The 13,546-nt window shown below is 59.0% G+C and overlaps 1 protein-coding gene across 1 annotated transcript in view; it reads left to right on the top strand.

The window, feature by feature from the left end:
• The first annotated feature begins 8,766 nt into the window (after window positions 1–8,766).
• REXO1 (RNA exonuclease 1 homolog) overlaps window positions 8,767–13,546 on the top strand; it is a 46,844-nt gene continuing 42,064 nt past the window's right edge. The window contains exon 1 of the mRNA XM_032092605.1: window positions 8,767–9,029. Within this exon, the coding sequence (XP_031948496.1) occupies window positions 8,840–9,029 (190 nt within the window). The 5' untranslated portion in view covers window positions 8,767–8,839. The remainder of the gene's footprint in view (window positions 9,030–13,546) is intronic.

Here is a 13,546-nt window from a genome sequence, read left to right as displayed (position 1 = left end):
GGCCTGCTCTGTACCAGGCCAGCACAGCGAGGGACACAGGGTGGTCCTGGGGCACATGGGATGGTCCTGGGGGAGCAAACCTTATTTTTGACCTACTCTGTGCCCAGTTCTGTCCCCAGCTGTGTGGGGACCTCAGTGATTCTGGAGGTGCAGTGGCCATGGGGCAGGTGCAGGGTTGTCCCGTGGAGTCCTCCCAGGAGCACAGGGAATTTGCCCCAGGGAAAGGCAGAGGCTCAGGCTGATGATTTTTGGGACAGCGCCTGCTCTTACAGCCCCAGGAAGGGCTGTGTGTGTGTGTTTTCCTTCCTCCGGGACATCCCTGGCCCCAACCCAAACAGCAAAACACTGCTCTGCCCCTTCCCCTTCCCCTCCCTGTCCCTGTTCTGGTGTCCCCTCCCCGACACGAGGCCCTGGGTCCTGCCAGCCTCATGTGAGGAGGGATTTAATCTCCTTAGGGGCTCAGGGGCCGGGCGGGGGGGCCTTGCTGCACCCCCACGCTCCGAGCACTCCAATGCACCCATTGTTTGGGGCTGGGAGCTGGGGTGGGCCGAGGTGGGGGGCAAGGGACCCTGTGCTCCCCACACATCCCTCACCTCCCCCGGGACCACAGCTGCCTGTTCCAGAGGAGGAGGGATGACCCTTCCTTGCTGCTGGGGCTGTGCAGGAGCTGGAAGAGGATGCGAGTGGCTCTGGGGGGAGCCTCACTGCTTTTCCTGGGGGATTTAGGGATTTAGGAGCTGGGATATCTGGCTTCTCCCTGCACATCCCCCCAGTCCTTCCTTCCCCATCCCTCTGCCAGCAGTGGCCAGGTGGTTTGGGAGCCTTGGGCTCACACGTGTGCGGGAAGCCAAAGCTGCCCAGCCCGGCTCCCTCCGGCCGCGCTGTCCCAGGGCTCCCTAATCCCGGCACAGAGACGTTCTGTGTGCACCCAGGGTATTTTTATCCTCTTACTGCTGCCTGTTTCCTGTTGAGCTGCGGATGCTTCGGGGCGGCTCTGCCTCGCTGGCGGGACGTCTCAGAGCTCGTTGGGTTTGGGGGGATGTTGGGGTGGCTTGGGATAGTATTTCCTGTGCCTCAGTTTAAAACAAAGGCAAAAGGTCAGTAAAGTTCAGCCTGGTCTCCAAAGTTTAGAGCCAGCTTGGGAATATGGGAGTCCATGGAGATCGTCATTGCTGGGTGCCACCTCCATGGTGGGGAGCCTTGACTGGGATCAGGGCTTTGGATCTGGCTCTGCCACTTCTCCTGGCCCAGGATGGAGGCTCCATCCTCACCGAGCAGCTGGAGTGAGGAGAGGAACACTCACCCCTACAAGAGCTGCAGGGACCTCAAAGGGTGTGGGCTGGGGGTCCTGGGACTGAACTGGGCCAAGAGCCACTGGGACAGCACTTCTGTCCCTTCTGGGATGACACTTCTGTCCCCTCCGCTGGTGCTGTGGTTTGGGGCGAAGGAAGGGCACTGGGTGGGGGACAGGGCTGGACGGGTTTGGTGCCTGGAGGGGGACTCTGCAGTGTCCTTTCCCTGGAGGGGAAAGGCAGAGCCAGGCCTTGAGTGTCCCTGAAGTCCCTCCTGCAGCTGCAGCAGAGCTGGGTCAGGGCAGGTGTCCCCCTGACCGGTTTGAAGCCCTCAGCCAGGGGGGCACAGGAGCCCAGGCCAGGCATGGGGGATGTTGGGTGACTGGCCAAGAGGGGTTTAAGCCTCTTTTGGGGCATAAATGAGGCTTTTGATGGCCGGGGCCTGCGTGCCACAGTCATGAGACCCCGTTCAGAGGCCGAGCTCAGTCATGGGATCCAGGAAACTGAATTAAAGCATCTTAAGGAGCTTTTTTCCGAGCTCTGCTCTGGTTTTCCACGTGCTTGTCATATGAACAAAGATGGTATAAAAGGGCAGAGGGGAAGGATCCCGTTGGTGGTCGGGCTGGGAGAGGGGACGGCGTCAGAAAAGGGATGCCAGGGTGAGGGGCACAGCACGGTGCTGGCTGAGGTGGCGGGAAGGAGACAGGAAAGGACAAGGAGAGTGGAGAATTCGTTGGCTCTGCCCTGCCCGACGAGTGAGGCGGAGGCCTTGGAGACAGCAGGGACAGCAGGGACAGGGATGGGGGCGGATGTGGGGGAGCAGAGCCCGTGTCCCCACTCCCCGAGCAGCGCAGAGCTGTGAGAGCCCGACGCGCCCGCAGCTGCACCGCGACACCGGCGGCACCTCCCTGGCGAGACACGGTGAGGGGGCAGGGGCACGGGAGGCAGGGGCACCCACCACCCTGGAGGTACCCACAACCCTGAGGGGACACCCATAACTTTGGGGGGCACCCACACGTCATGAGCGGCACCCAGAACCAGGGGGGCACCTGGCCCTGCGCTGCTGGCTGGGACTGGGGACAGGGGTGGCAGGTGGTGGTCCCTGAGGGTCTCTGAGCTGGGCTGGGACCCTGGGCCTGGGTGGGAAACTATGGGATGGCCCCACCCTGCTGTGCCTGTGCAGATCCGTGTGCTCACAGCACACGTGTACCTGCACATGCGTGTGCACATGGATGGGTGAGCACACACAGCCCTGCACGCAGGGACCTCTGCACGCGTGTCCACACACACACACACACACACACACGTGTGTGCACAGCCCTGCAGAGACCTGCATGCACACACAGATGTGCACTCACACACACACGTGCACTCACACACACAGATGTGCAGAGACACAGATGTGCACACACACAGAGATGTGCACAGACACACAGAGATGTGCACACACAGATGTGCACTCACACACACAGATGTGCACTCACACAGATGTGCACTCACACAGATGTGCACTCACACTCAGATGTGCACTCACACACACAGATGTGCACTCACACAGATGTGCACTCACACACACAGATGTGCACTCACACACACAGATGTGCACTCACACAGATGTGCACTCACACACACAGATGTGCACTCACACAGATGTGCACTCACACACACACAGATGTGCACTCACACACACAGATGTGCACTCACACAGATGTGCACTCACACAGATGTGCACTCACACTCAGATGTGCACTCACACACACAGATGTGCACTCACACAGATGTGCACTCACACACACAGATGTGCACTCACACACACACAGATGTGCACTCACACAGATGTGCACTCACACACAGATGTGCACTCACACACAGATGTGCACTCACACACACACAGATGTGCACTCACACAGATGTGCACTCACACACACAGATGTGCACTCACACACACAGATGTGCACTCACACAGATGTGCACTCACACACAGATGTGCACTCACATACACAGATGTGCACTCATACACAGATGTGCACTCACACACAGATGTGCACTCACACACACACAGATGTGCACTCATACACAGATGCGCACTCACACACACACAGATGTGCACTCACACACACACAGATGTGCACTCATACACAGATGTGCACTCATACACAGATGTGCACTCACACACAGATGTGCACTCACACACACACAGATGTGCACTCATACACAGATGTGCACTCATACACAGATGTGCACTCACACACAGATGTGCACTCACACACACAGATGTGCACTCACACAGATGTGCACTCACACAGATGTGCACTCATACACAGATGTGCACTCACACACACACAGATGTGCACTCACCCCCTGAGCAGCCCCACACCCCCTCTGGCCCCTCTCCTCACCCCTCGGGTTCCACACGCAGTCCCTGCGCCCACCGGCACCGCTGGGCACCTCACACCTGCCACGTCCCAAACCATCCCCAGGGACCGCAGCGCTGCCAGGGCTCTGGGTTGCACCGGGGAGACCCACGGGAAGGTTTTCACCTCCTGGAGATGTGGGGCAGGCTGAGAATCTCCAGCTCCCTCTGATCCCGTAGCTGCCCTGGCTCTACGGAATCCCCCAGGATGCCCCAGCTGCCATGGGATCCCTCAGCTCCCCGGGATTCCCCAACTCCCCAGGATCCCCCAGCTCCCTCGGATCCCTCAGCTCCCCGGGATTCCCCAACTCCCCAGGATCCCCCAGCTCCCTCGGATCCCTCAGCTCCTCGGGATTCCCCAACTCCCCAGGATCCCCCAGCTCCCTCGGATCCTGCAGCTCCCCAGGCTCCTTGCTCTCCCCTCACGTCTCTCCTCTGTCCGCAGGAGCTCTCGGAGGAGTGCGGGGCCGGGCCCGCTGCCCCCTGTGAGCTTCCCTTTGTCATCCTATGCCTGAGCGATGCCTGGAGGCTGGGACGGCCAAGGGAGGCCCACGGGCTGCCACAGCCCCGCGGTGACAGCGCCTGGACAGCACACGTGGGACACGCACCGGGGCTGGGACAAGAGTCCTCGTGGGGCTGGGACCACCCTGTGGGACCGAAATGTCCCCTTGGAGAGCCAGAGCATCCCCGTGGGGGGCTGGGAGCAGCACCTCCGTGGTAAAAGCATTGCCTTGTAGGGGCCAGAGCATCCCCTTAGGACACCAGGAACATCCTGGGGGGATGAAAAATCCCACTGAGGGAGCGGAACATCCTGGAGGAGGGGCTGGGATGCATCCCCTTCATGTGCCAGGAGACCTTGGGAAGACAAAGCATCCCCTTGGGGTGCCAGGAGCATCCTGAGGGGCTGGAAACACCCGTGGGGAGCTGGAGCATCCCCCAGGGTGACTCGTACCCCGCTGGGCAGGGTGGGATGCAGCAGCCAGGCCATAGATCCAGGATGTGGAGGGGATTATGGGGTGTCACAGAGACCCCCTGTCTGGTGAGCAACTCCCATGGGGGACATGGACCGTGGGGGGTTACGTGTAGGGTGGTACCTGGATGGGGTGCTGGGGGTACTGGGAGTACTGGGAGCGATGTCACCATCCTGATCAGCCCATCCCTGTGAAGAGATGGCTCCGTGTGAGGATGTTCTGGCAGCTCCAGGGAAGACCCTGTTCTCCCAACTCTGTTTCCTTCTCTAACTTCACAAACCCCACCTGGCACCTCACGCCGAGACTGTGCTGGGACAGTGGAAAAGTTCCCACGTGGATGGAGAGAAAGTCCCCCCCACGGGGAGCAGAAACTCGCCCTGGGGCGCTCGGATGCGGTGATGCAGAACAAGGAGCAGGGAGCGGGGCTCTGTGGGGGAAGGCTCTGGTCACCCCATTATCTCCAGCTGGTTTCCATTGTTTTGGACTCTTCTCCCAAAACTCGAGCCCGTTCACCCAGCTGGGGGTTCACAGCAGGGCAGGGAGCAGCTGGGGGGGCAGGGCTGGAAGGTGGGGATGAGATTCCAGGGAAACCCTCGAGCCCCAGGGCTGGATGTGAGCTCTGCTCTGGGGAGTGAACCAGGAGCATCCCCGTGGCAGCCCTGGAGCCACGTTCCTGGGCCACATCCTCGTGTGGTCCCAGATGTGTGGGGGACACCCAGCAGGGCGTGAGGTCACCCTGGCACCAGGGCAGGTGCCTGTGTCAACCAGCACAGCACAGTGTGGTGTCTCTCTGTCACAGGGGACAGGTCCTGTGTCGTTGTCACCCAGCACACTGCGGTGTCTCCCTGTCATGGGGGCGAGTCCCTGTGTCACCCAGCAGCAGTAACAGTGTGGTGTCTCCCTGTCACCCCGTGTCACCCAGCACAGCGTGGTGTCTCCCTGTCACAGGGGACAGGTCACAGGTCCCTGTGTCACCCAGCACAGCGTGGTGTCTCCCTGTCACAGGGGACAGGTCCCTGTGTCCCCCAGCAGCAGGAAGGGCTGTGGCAGGGGTGGCTCCAGCCCCGATGCAGTGACATCACCCTGCCTGGCTCTCCTGGGGAGGCAAGGGCCAAACCCCCATCCCCCTTGTCCCTGCAGGGATCGAGGTTGGTGACAGCCCCACCCTGTGCCCACCCCTGCCCCAGCTTGTCCCCCTCCTGAGCTGAAATCAGGGGCTTTGGCTGTGAGACAGGGGGGCAGGAGGGTTGGGGACCCCTCATTTCCCTGCAGAGGGTCAGGAGCTTTGAGGGGTTGAGGTCAGTTTTGGGGGTCCCATGCTCAGTCAAGGAGGCTGGGGGGGGTTTTAGGTCCTGAGCAGGGTTGGAGGGATTCCTGTGGAGTGCTGAGCAGGATGGGGGAACTTGGGGGTTGTTGCTTTCAGAGGAGCTGCCTCAGTGTGCAGAGGGACCCTCGGGACCTTTCCCAGTGCTGTTGACTGGGAGCTGAGTGGGCATCCCAGTTAACTGAGCTTAGGTGGGGAGGCAAAAGCATAGCCAAGACCGCCTTGAGTTTGGGAAGCTTTTCCATGTGGGGTCCTCCAGGTCTGGGCAGAAACAAGTATTTTATTTTATGACTTATTTTATTGTTTATTTTATTTAGTTTAATTTTGCTGGTTTGTGAGCTGAGGAAGCACAGGATGAGAATTATAAGGCGGTGAAGTACCCCGTGTGTCTGTGCTTTTGTTTATGTGTGTGTCTTTCTTGAGGCTTCTCTGTTACAGCTGAAGTTTTATAAAATAGATTTATCCATACCATAAAAATAAAACCACTCTGTTTTTGTGGGGGAAAAATGAGCTTGCTCTCCCAGGACTGGTGGGAGAAGGCAACTGGCTGGGGAGGTGTGGGTGGGATCTCAGCACAGCCCTCCTCCAGTACCTGTAAAGAACCTTGTGCCAGGGCCAGGTTTCTGCCAGAGGGAAGGCAGCTCATCTCCTGGAGTTTCCTGCTTTTTAGAAGCTTTTTATGGATTATTCAGGTTTCCCAGGGTCAGCAGCTGCTGGTTCTGCTCAGTGTTGGGTTCCCCTCCTGGCATCCTCCTCTCCTGGACTCTGCTGGGATGCCGTGGGAGCAGCATGTGCCAAATTTGGAGAACAAAGCAGATTTTTTTCACTTAAGACTATTACAAACCACAACTTTAGCAATCTTTCCCTTGTCCCTCCCTTTGGCCAAGGCTGACTCCTCCTTGTGCACCTTTCCCTGCATCACCCAACTGTTCCTGGAACTGCCCTTAGCTTCCCATCTCATCCTTGCACAAGTGATGAGGCTCTCCTGGATCATCCCATCTCTCCAGGCTGGGGTGTCCAGCTCCACTCCCTGGGATTTCTCCTTGGAGGGCTCGCTCCTTGGAGGGATATCCTTGCTGATATCCCAGAAGGGCCTCACCTGCTGGAGGTGGAGTCTCCCTGCTCTGAACACCCAAGGCAGCAGCAGTGCCAGGTGATTCCCAGGAGCTGTGGATGGCCCTTTTCTGTTTGATCCCCACAGGGCTGGCTCTGAATCCCAGCTCTGAGTCCCTGCTCTGGCACAGGCTCAGCTCAGCCAAAGCGCTGCCAGTGCGAGCCTCAGTTCACTGCGTGCCTCAGTTTCCCCACCAGTAAATGCAGGTGTGGTGACTACCTGAGGCAAGGAGCAGGCTGGGCCCTCATGGGGTGTGGAACCAGTTCTTGCTCTGGCCTCGGCCTTGGGGGCACTGCCCAAACCTGTCCAGTGTGTCCTGCTGCTCTCCAGGAGGCCCAAGCTGTGTTTGAGGTGATCCATGCTGGGGCGGATGGGCTGTACTGGGGCTGGAGGTCCATGGCAGTCCATGCTGGGACATGCTGAGGCAGTGGGGTATACTGAGACCAGGGCAGCGGTCCTTGCTGGGGAGGTGGTTCACGGTGGTCCATCCCTAGGGATGATCCTTGCTGGGGAGGTGGTTCACGGTGGTCCATCCCTAGGGATGATCCCTGCTGGGGAGGTGGTTCACGGTGGTCCATGCTGGAGGCAGCAGGCTGTACTGGAGCTGGGGCAGCGGCCCATGCTGGGGCCAGTGATCCATGGCGGTCCATGCTGGGAATACTGGAACGTGCTAGGGCCAGTGGTCCATGCTGGGATCTGCAGGCTGTGCTGGTATGGTGGTCAGTGGTGCTCCACCGTGGTCTGTGCTGAGGATGCTGGGCTGACAGGCCACAGAGCAGGGAACCCATGACCATCACTGTGCCCACAGCCGGGGGACTCGTTCTGGGGCTGCCGGGGACTCTGGGGCTGCTCGGCAGCAGGATGAGGTGGCTGCAGCCCCGGGCTGTACCCGCAACCCCTGTGGCTCCCCTCGCTACGGGGATGTGCTAAACCCGGCCGAGCTTGGATTACAGAATCCTGGAATATCCTGAGCTGCGAGGGACCCACAGGGATCAAGGATCCCAACTCCCGGCCCTGCACAGACACCCCAACAATCCCACCCTGGGCATCCCTGAGAGCGGTGATTCTGAATGGCGGCTCCAGCTGCCCGGCCATGCCCCGAGGGAACGGGAACGCCGGGATTCAGCTGGAGCAGAGGAGACTGAGGGGAGGCTCCTGGGGGCTGCAGCTCCTCCCGAGGGGAGGCGGAGGGGCAGGGGCTGAGCTCTGCTCTGGGACAGGGACAGGAGCCCAGGGAACGGCTGGAGCTGGGTCAGGGCTGGGCATGGAGCTCAGGGAAAGGTTCTTCCCCCCGAGGCTGCTGGGCACTGCCCAGGCTCCCCAGGGAATGGGCCCGGCCCCGAGGCTGCCAGAGCTGCAGGAGCGTTTGGACAGCGCTCTCAGGGATGCCCAGGCTGGGGTTGTTGGGGTGTCTGTGCAGGGCCAGGGGCTGGATCCACGACCGCTGTAGGATCCAGCTCAGGACATTCCAGGATGCCGTCCCAGTTCCCGGCCCTCCCTCAGCCCCGCCCCAGCCCCGCCCCGCCCCGCTCTCAGGCGCGCCGTGGGCAGCCCTGTGCGGGCAGTGGCGTCGTGGGGTCCTCGCTGCCGCGCCCGGCGCTCCCAAGATGGCGGCGGGGCCGGCACCGCTCGTGTGAGGCAGGAGCCCGTCCCGGCCGCCCGCGGCTCCTCCGCCCGCCCGGCCCCGCTCCCGCCCGGCCCCGCTCCCGCCCCGCAGCCGGCGGGATGCTCAGATCCACCGGCTACTTCCGCGGCATCGACTGCCCGTTCCTCAACGCCGGGGGGTCGGGGCCGGGCCGGGGATGCCGCAGGCCCTACTGCCACTTCCGGCACCCCCCGGTGGCCCCGGCGCCGTGCGGAGCCTCCGGAGCCTCGGGCGACCCCAGCGTGGGGCTCTCGCTCGGACACGGTGCAGGTACAGCCCGGCCCGGCCGGGCCGCGGTACCCCCTCACCTTCCCCCTCACCCCTTCCCCGGGCTGCGGCTGTTCCCGTCCCTGCCGCCCCCGGCCCGGTCGCGCTTTCGCCCCGTGCCCCGGGTGTTTTCCCCCCGGCAAGGGCAGGCCGTGCCTGGCCTCCTTCTCTCCCCACTCTTCGGGGCCCGAATGTGCCTCCGGCTCCCCTGAGCCCTCGCAGCGCCGCGGGATCGTTCCCCGTAGCCCCTTCCCAGTGCGGTGACCGCCGGGGCTCTGTCGGTATCACCCGGTGCGGCCCCCCCGTGCCGCGGCTCTGTGGCTGCGTGTGCCCAGCCCTGTCCGGGCCGTGCGCTGTCACCTCGTCCTTCGTCCGAGGGAGGGTTTGAAGGAGCTTTGCAGCCGCACCGGGTGAGAGAGCGATGGGGGTCGGTGGGATCCTGTTGGACACAGGGTGGAGGGGAGCAGCTTCCCAGCGTGTCCGGGGACAGCCCCAGCTGCAGCAGGGCAGCGCTGCCCTGGTCCCGTTCTTTGGCGCTCCAGGCACTCGGCTCACGTGGCGCTGAGGTGTCAGCGCCGATTTCCAAACCTGCTGACAGCTCCCGGGCCGTTAGATCCCTTCAGGAGCTGCTGGATCGGGGAGGCTGGGCCCGTACTGGGGGGCTGTGGTCAGCCAGACACCCCCCCGTGAGGGGTTTGTGGGGCACAGAGCACTGCCAGGCTTAGCAAAGGCAGCCTGGCACAAAAAACCAGTGAATCAGATAGTCATGGAGTATCCTGAGTTGGAAGAGACCCACAAGGATCAATAGTGAGCTATTGTTGTCCATTCTTCCAGCAGCTCTTGTCTTTTTATTTATACACATTATTTGCTGTTCTCCTGATTTATTGGGAGAAAAAAGCCTTCATTCTTCTCCCTAGAAGGACCCTGCTGGCTTTCTTTTTGTCAAAGCTTTGTTGTTTCTGTTAGGTATAATGGCATAATAATCCTGGTGTGGACGGTCTCTAATAATCTGAAGCAAAAATTGCCAAAACAAAGCCCAGCTTGTGTTTTTTGTGTGTTTGCTTAACTTTGGGTTGCTCTCAAGTTTGGAAGGGGATTAATTCTTGATGCCTCCTGGTTACCAGGCCAATTTACCACCACTACTAGTTTAATTTAAAATAAAAGAAGCATTCTCAGGGCTATCACAGGCAGATAATCGTTAGAAAGACAAAAATTTTTGCTGTTTTCAGTGCTCTTTTGAATTTTAAAAGCTCCCTAGGATGCTTTAGGATGGTTCTTTAGATTATAATTATCTTTCAGTGTGCTGTTCCTGCATGTCTTTAAATATCTGTGGAGTGTCAGTTTTGGAGCTGGAATTGCTCATTTTGGCCTGCACCAGGTGCTGCTGTGCTTGATAACAGCTGGGGCTGGGTTTGGGGTTTGAAGTGGGGAAGGGAAAACCTCTGGGTGCCCCTGGAAAGTGTGTGAGGCTCCCAGAGCTGGCTGGAAGTGTTGGTGTAAGCTGAGTGTGAAGGGCAACAAAAATAACCCAATGCCTTGCTAGGCTTGGCCTGGGCGTGTCAGAGGCGTGGGAGAAGCAGACTGAGTTTTGGGGAGTAGGAGTTTATGTAGTCATGGAATTGTTAAGGTTGGAAAAGCCTTCCGAGTTCATCAGCTCCAACCTTCAGCCAGCCCCATCGTGGTCACCACTAACCCGTGTCCTCAAGAGCCACATCCACAGGTTGTTCCAACACTTCCAGGGATGGGGCTCCACCACTGCCCCAGGCAGCCCCTTCCAACGCTGGACAACTTCTTCTATGAAGGAATTTTTCCTGATAGCCAACCTAATCTACAGCACTTAGAGAAGAGTTTTTTTAGCAAATAGAACCCATAATGTGGGCCTGGTTTGCCAAGGGGAAGTTTCTGCCACTTGTGAAAGAAGCAGGATCACAAGGCTGAGCTCCAGCCACTGCCTCCTGCTCCCTGCAGCCGGCTCGGAGCCTGTTCCTGCCTCTTTCCCAAACTCTTGGCACGTTAGCACATGGCACGGCTGGCATAACAGGGATCTGTGAGTTCTGTCTCAGCTCAGGCTTGGCCTCCAGCCACTTTTTAATGTTGATTCTGTGTAGACGCCGACCTGCAGAGCTGCCTCCAGGCAGCTCTGAACATGAGAAGGACGGGGAGCTGTTGGAGCAAGTCCAGAGAGGGCTATGGAGCAGCTCTCCTGGAGCCCCTCTGCTCTGGAGCCAGGCTGGGAGAGCTGGGGGTGCTCACCTGGAGAGGAGAAGGCTCCAAGGAGAGCTCCGAGCCCCTTGCAGGGCCTAAAGGGGCTCCAGGAGAGCTGCAGAGGGACTGGGGACAAGGCATGGAGGGACAGGACCCAGGGAATGGCTTCCCAGTGCCAGAGGGCAGGGCTGGATGGGATATTGGGCAGGAATTGTTCCCTGGGAGGGTGGGCAGGCCCTGGCACAGGGTGCCCAGAGCAGCTGTGGCTGCCCCTGGATCCCTGGCAGTGTCCAAGGCCAGGCTGGACATTGGGGCTTGGAGCAGCCTGGGACAGTGGGAGGTGTCCCTGCCCATGGCAGGGGTGGCACTGGATGGGCTTTGAGGTCCTTTCCAACCAGAACGAGTCTGGGATTCTGTGATTCCAATTGAGAAATGGGAGATGAGCGATGGACCTGCTGCAATCTCAGGCTTTTAGAACCGACTCCAGCGGGTCACAAAATGTTCCTGATTCCTGTAGGAGCAGGAGACACTTCTGCAGTTAATTTTGCAGGCAGTGCTTGGCTCAGCTTCCTGGGAACGATTCCGATTCCGGTTGAAGTGCTCCTGTCACTTCCCTGCCTGCCTGAGGCTCTTGCCGCCTGGAAGGATCTGTAGGATTTACACTAGAGGGTGTAGTAGCTCAGCCAGAACCAGGGAACCATCTTCTGGGAGCAGGTTCTCCATCCCCCAGGACTTGCTCCCTGCCGGGGGAACTGCCTGTCTTGTTTTGAAGTAGCCTCCTGACCGTGCACTTGGGCAGATCTGACCTATTTAATCACATCACTCGATAAAGAAGCTTTAAGAGCGTCATTTTTTTGCCAAGGCAGGTGGGTTTCTACACCAAGAGCTACAGCACAGATTGGTGTTTTCTGGGATGGTGCCTAGAAAAAAAAGGATAACATCTAAAGGAGCGGCCTGCTAAGCATATTGATTCGAGGTTGGGGCTGGCTTTGATGTTTGAGGATCACCGGAGGATTGGCAGGAACCCCAAAACTCTTGGTGCAATTTCGTAGCTTTGAAAGGAGCTTTTGAAAACTGAGAGTGGAGCTGGCCCTGGCAGGCTGGGGGGGGGTGAGGAGGGCTGTGGGCATGTGCCAGATGGAGCAGAGAGGATGTGAAAAGATGAATTAGTGGGATGTAGCACTGTTCCCCTCCTTTTTTGCCCACCCTCACCGTTCCAGACTTCCCAAGGTTCAGGTGTTCGTAACAGGATCTCTGTTTTTCATGCAGTGCTCCTGTGCTCCCAAGCACTGGGGGACAGTGGTGAAGTGCCCTCCGTGCCCCTTGGAGATCTGCAGGAGCAGCAGGACTGAGTTTTCCCTGACTGCTGCTGTCTGGATGTGTCAGGCATTCTCTTTCCTTCCTGTCTGGAAGCAGCTCCATAAATACAAACATGCTGAGTGAGGGGCACGTTTGAACTGGGGTCTGAAACATGGAATGCTTGGTGTGGGAAATCCGTTCCTGTGTTTTACTGCAGGGATCTGCCTGTGTGGTAACAGAATGTGGCTGCCTTGGAGGTTTGGGAAAATTCTGTGCTGGCTGAGCACTGAGCAAGGGGCTGGGGCTGATGGGGTGTTTTCCATCCAGGACTGGGAATCTGGAGATTGCAAATTCTCATCCTGACTTGGCTGAAGTGCTCTTTCCATCTCTGAGACGACTAAAACCCACCTGCTTCAGAGCAGGATGAAAAGATTATTGAATGTGTGTGAAGTGCTTTGAAAGCATGCGCTGTAAGGAGGAGGGAAGAGCTGCCTTCAGTCCTAAAAGCGTCTTTTCAAGAGCTGTAGAGGGGAAAAATAGGTCTCTCTTTAAAGTCGAGGTCCTGAGTATGCTGAAAGACATAAAAGAGGCATAATACAGCTCTTCATAAATATCTTAAGGTAGGCAGCCCTGGTTTGCTGGTTTGATGCTGTCAGGGGGTGTTTCAGAGGTGGATGTTTTTGAACCCAGAGCAGAAAGCTGCTTCCAGGTCTGGGGCTCTGAGCTCTTTGGTCTGCTCTGATCACAGAATCCTGGAATATCCTGAGCTGGAAGGGACCCTCAGGGATCATCAGTGCAGCCCCTGGCCCTGCACAGACACCCCAACAACCCCAGCCTGGGCATCCCTGAGAGCGCTGTCCAAACGCTCCTGCAGCTCTGGCAGCCTCGGGGCCGGGCCCATTCCCTGGGGAGCCTGGGCAGTGCCCAGCAGCCTCGGGGGGAAGAACCTTTCCCTGAGCTCCATGCCCAGCCCTGACCCAGCTCCAGCCACTCCCTCAGGTCCTGATCCTTGTGTT

This window comes from Corvus moneduloides, chromosome 28 (genome assembly GCF_009650955.1).
Source record: "Corvus moneduloides isolate bCorMon1 chromosome 28, bCorMon1.pri, whole genome shotgun sequence".
In the NCBI taxonomy this organism is placed as follows: domain Eukaryota; kingdom Metazoa; phylum Chordata; class Aves; order Passeriformes; family Corvidae; genus Corvus; species Corvus moneduloides.
The sequence above is the reverse complement of the archived record's forward strand: the minus strand, read 5'-3'. Positions and strand labels throughout refer to the sequence as shown.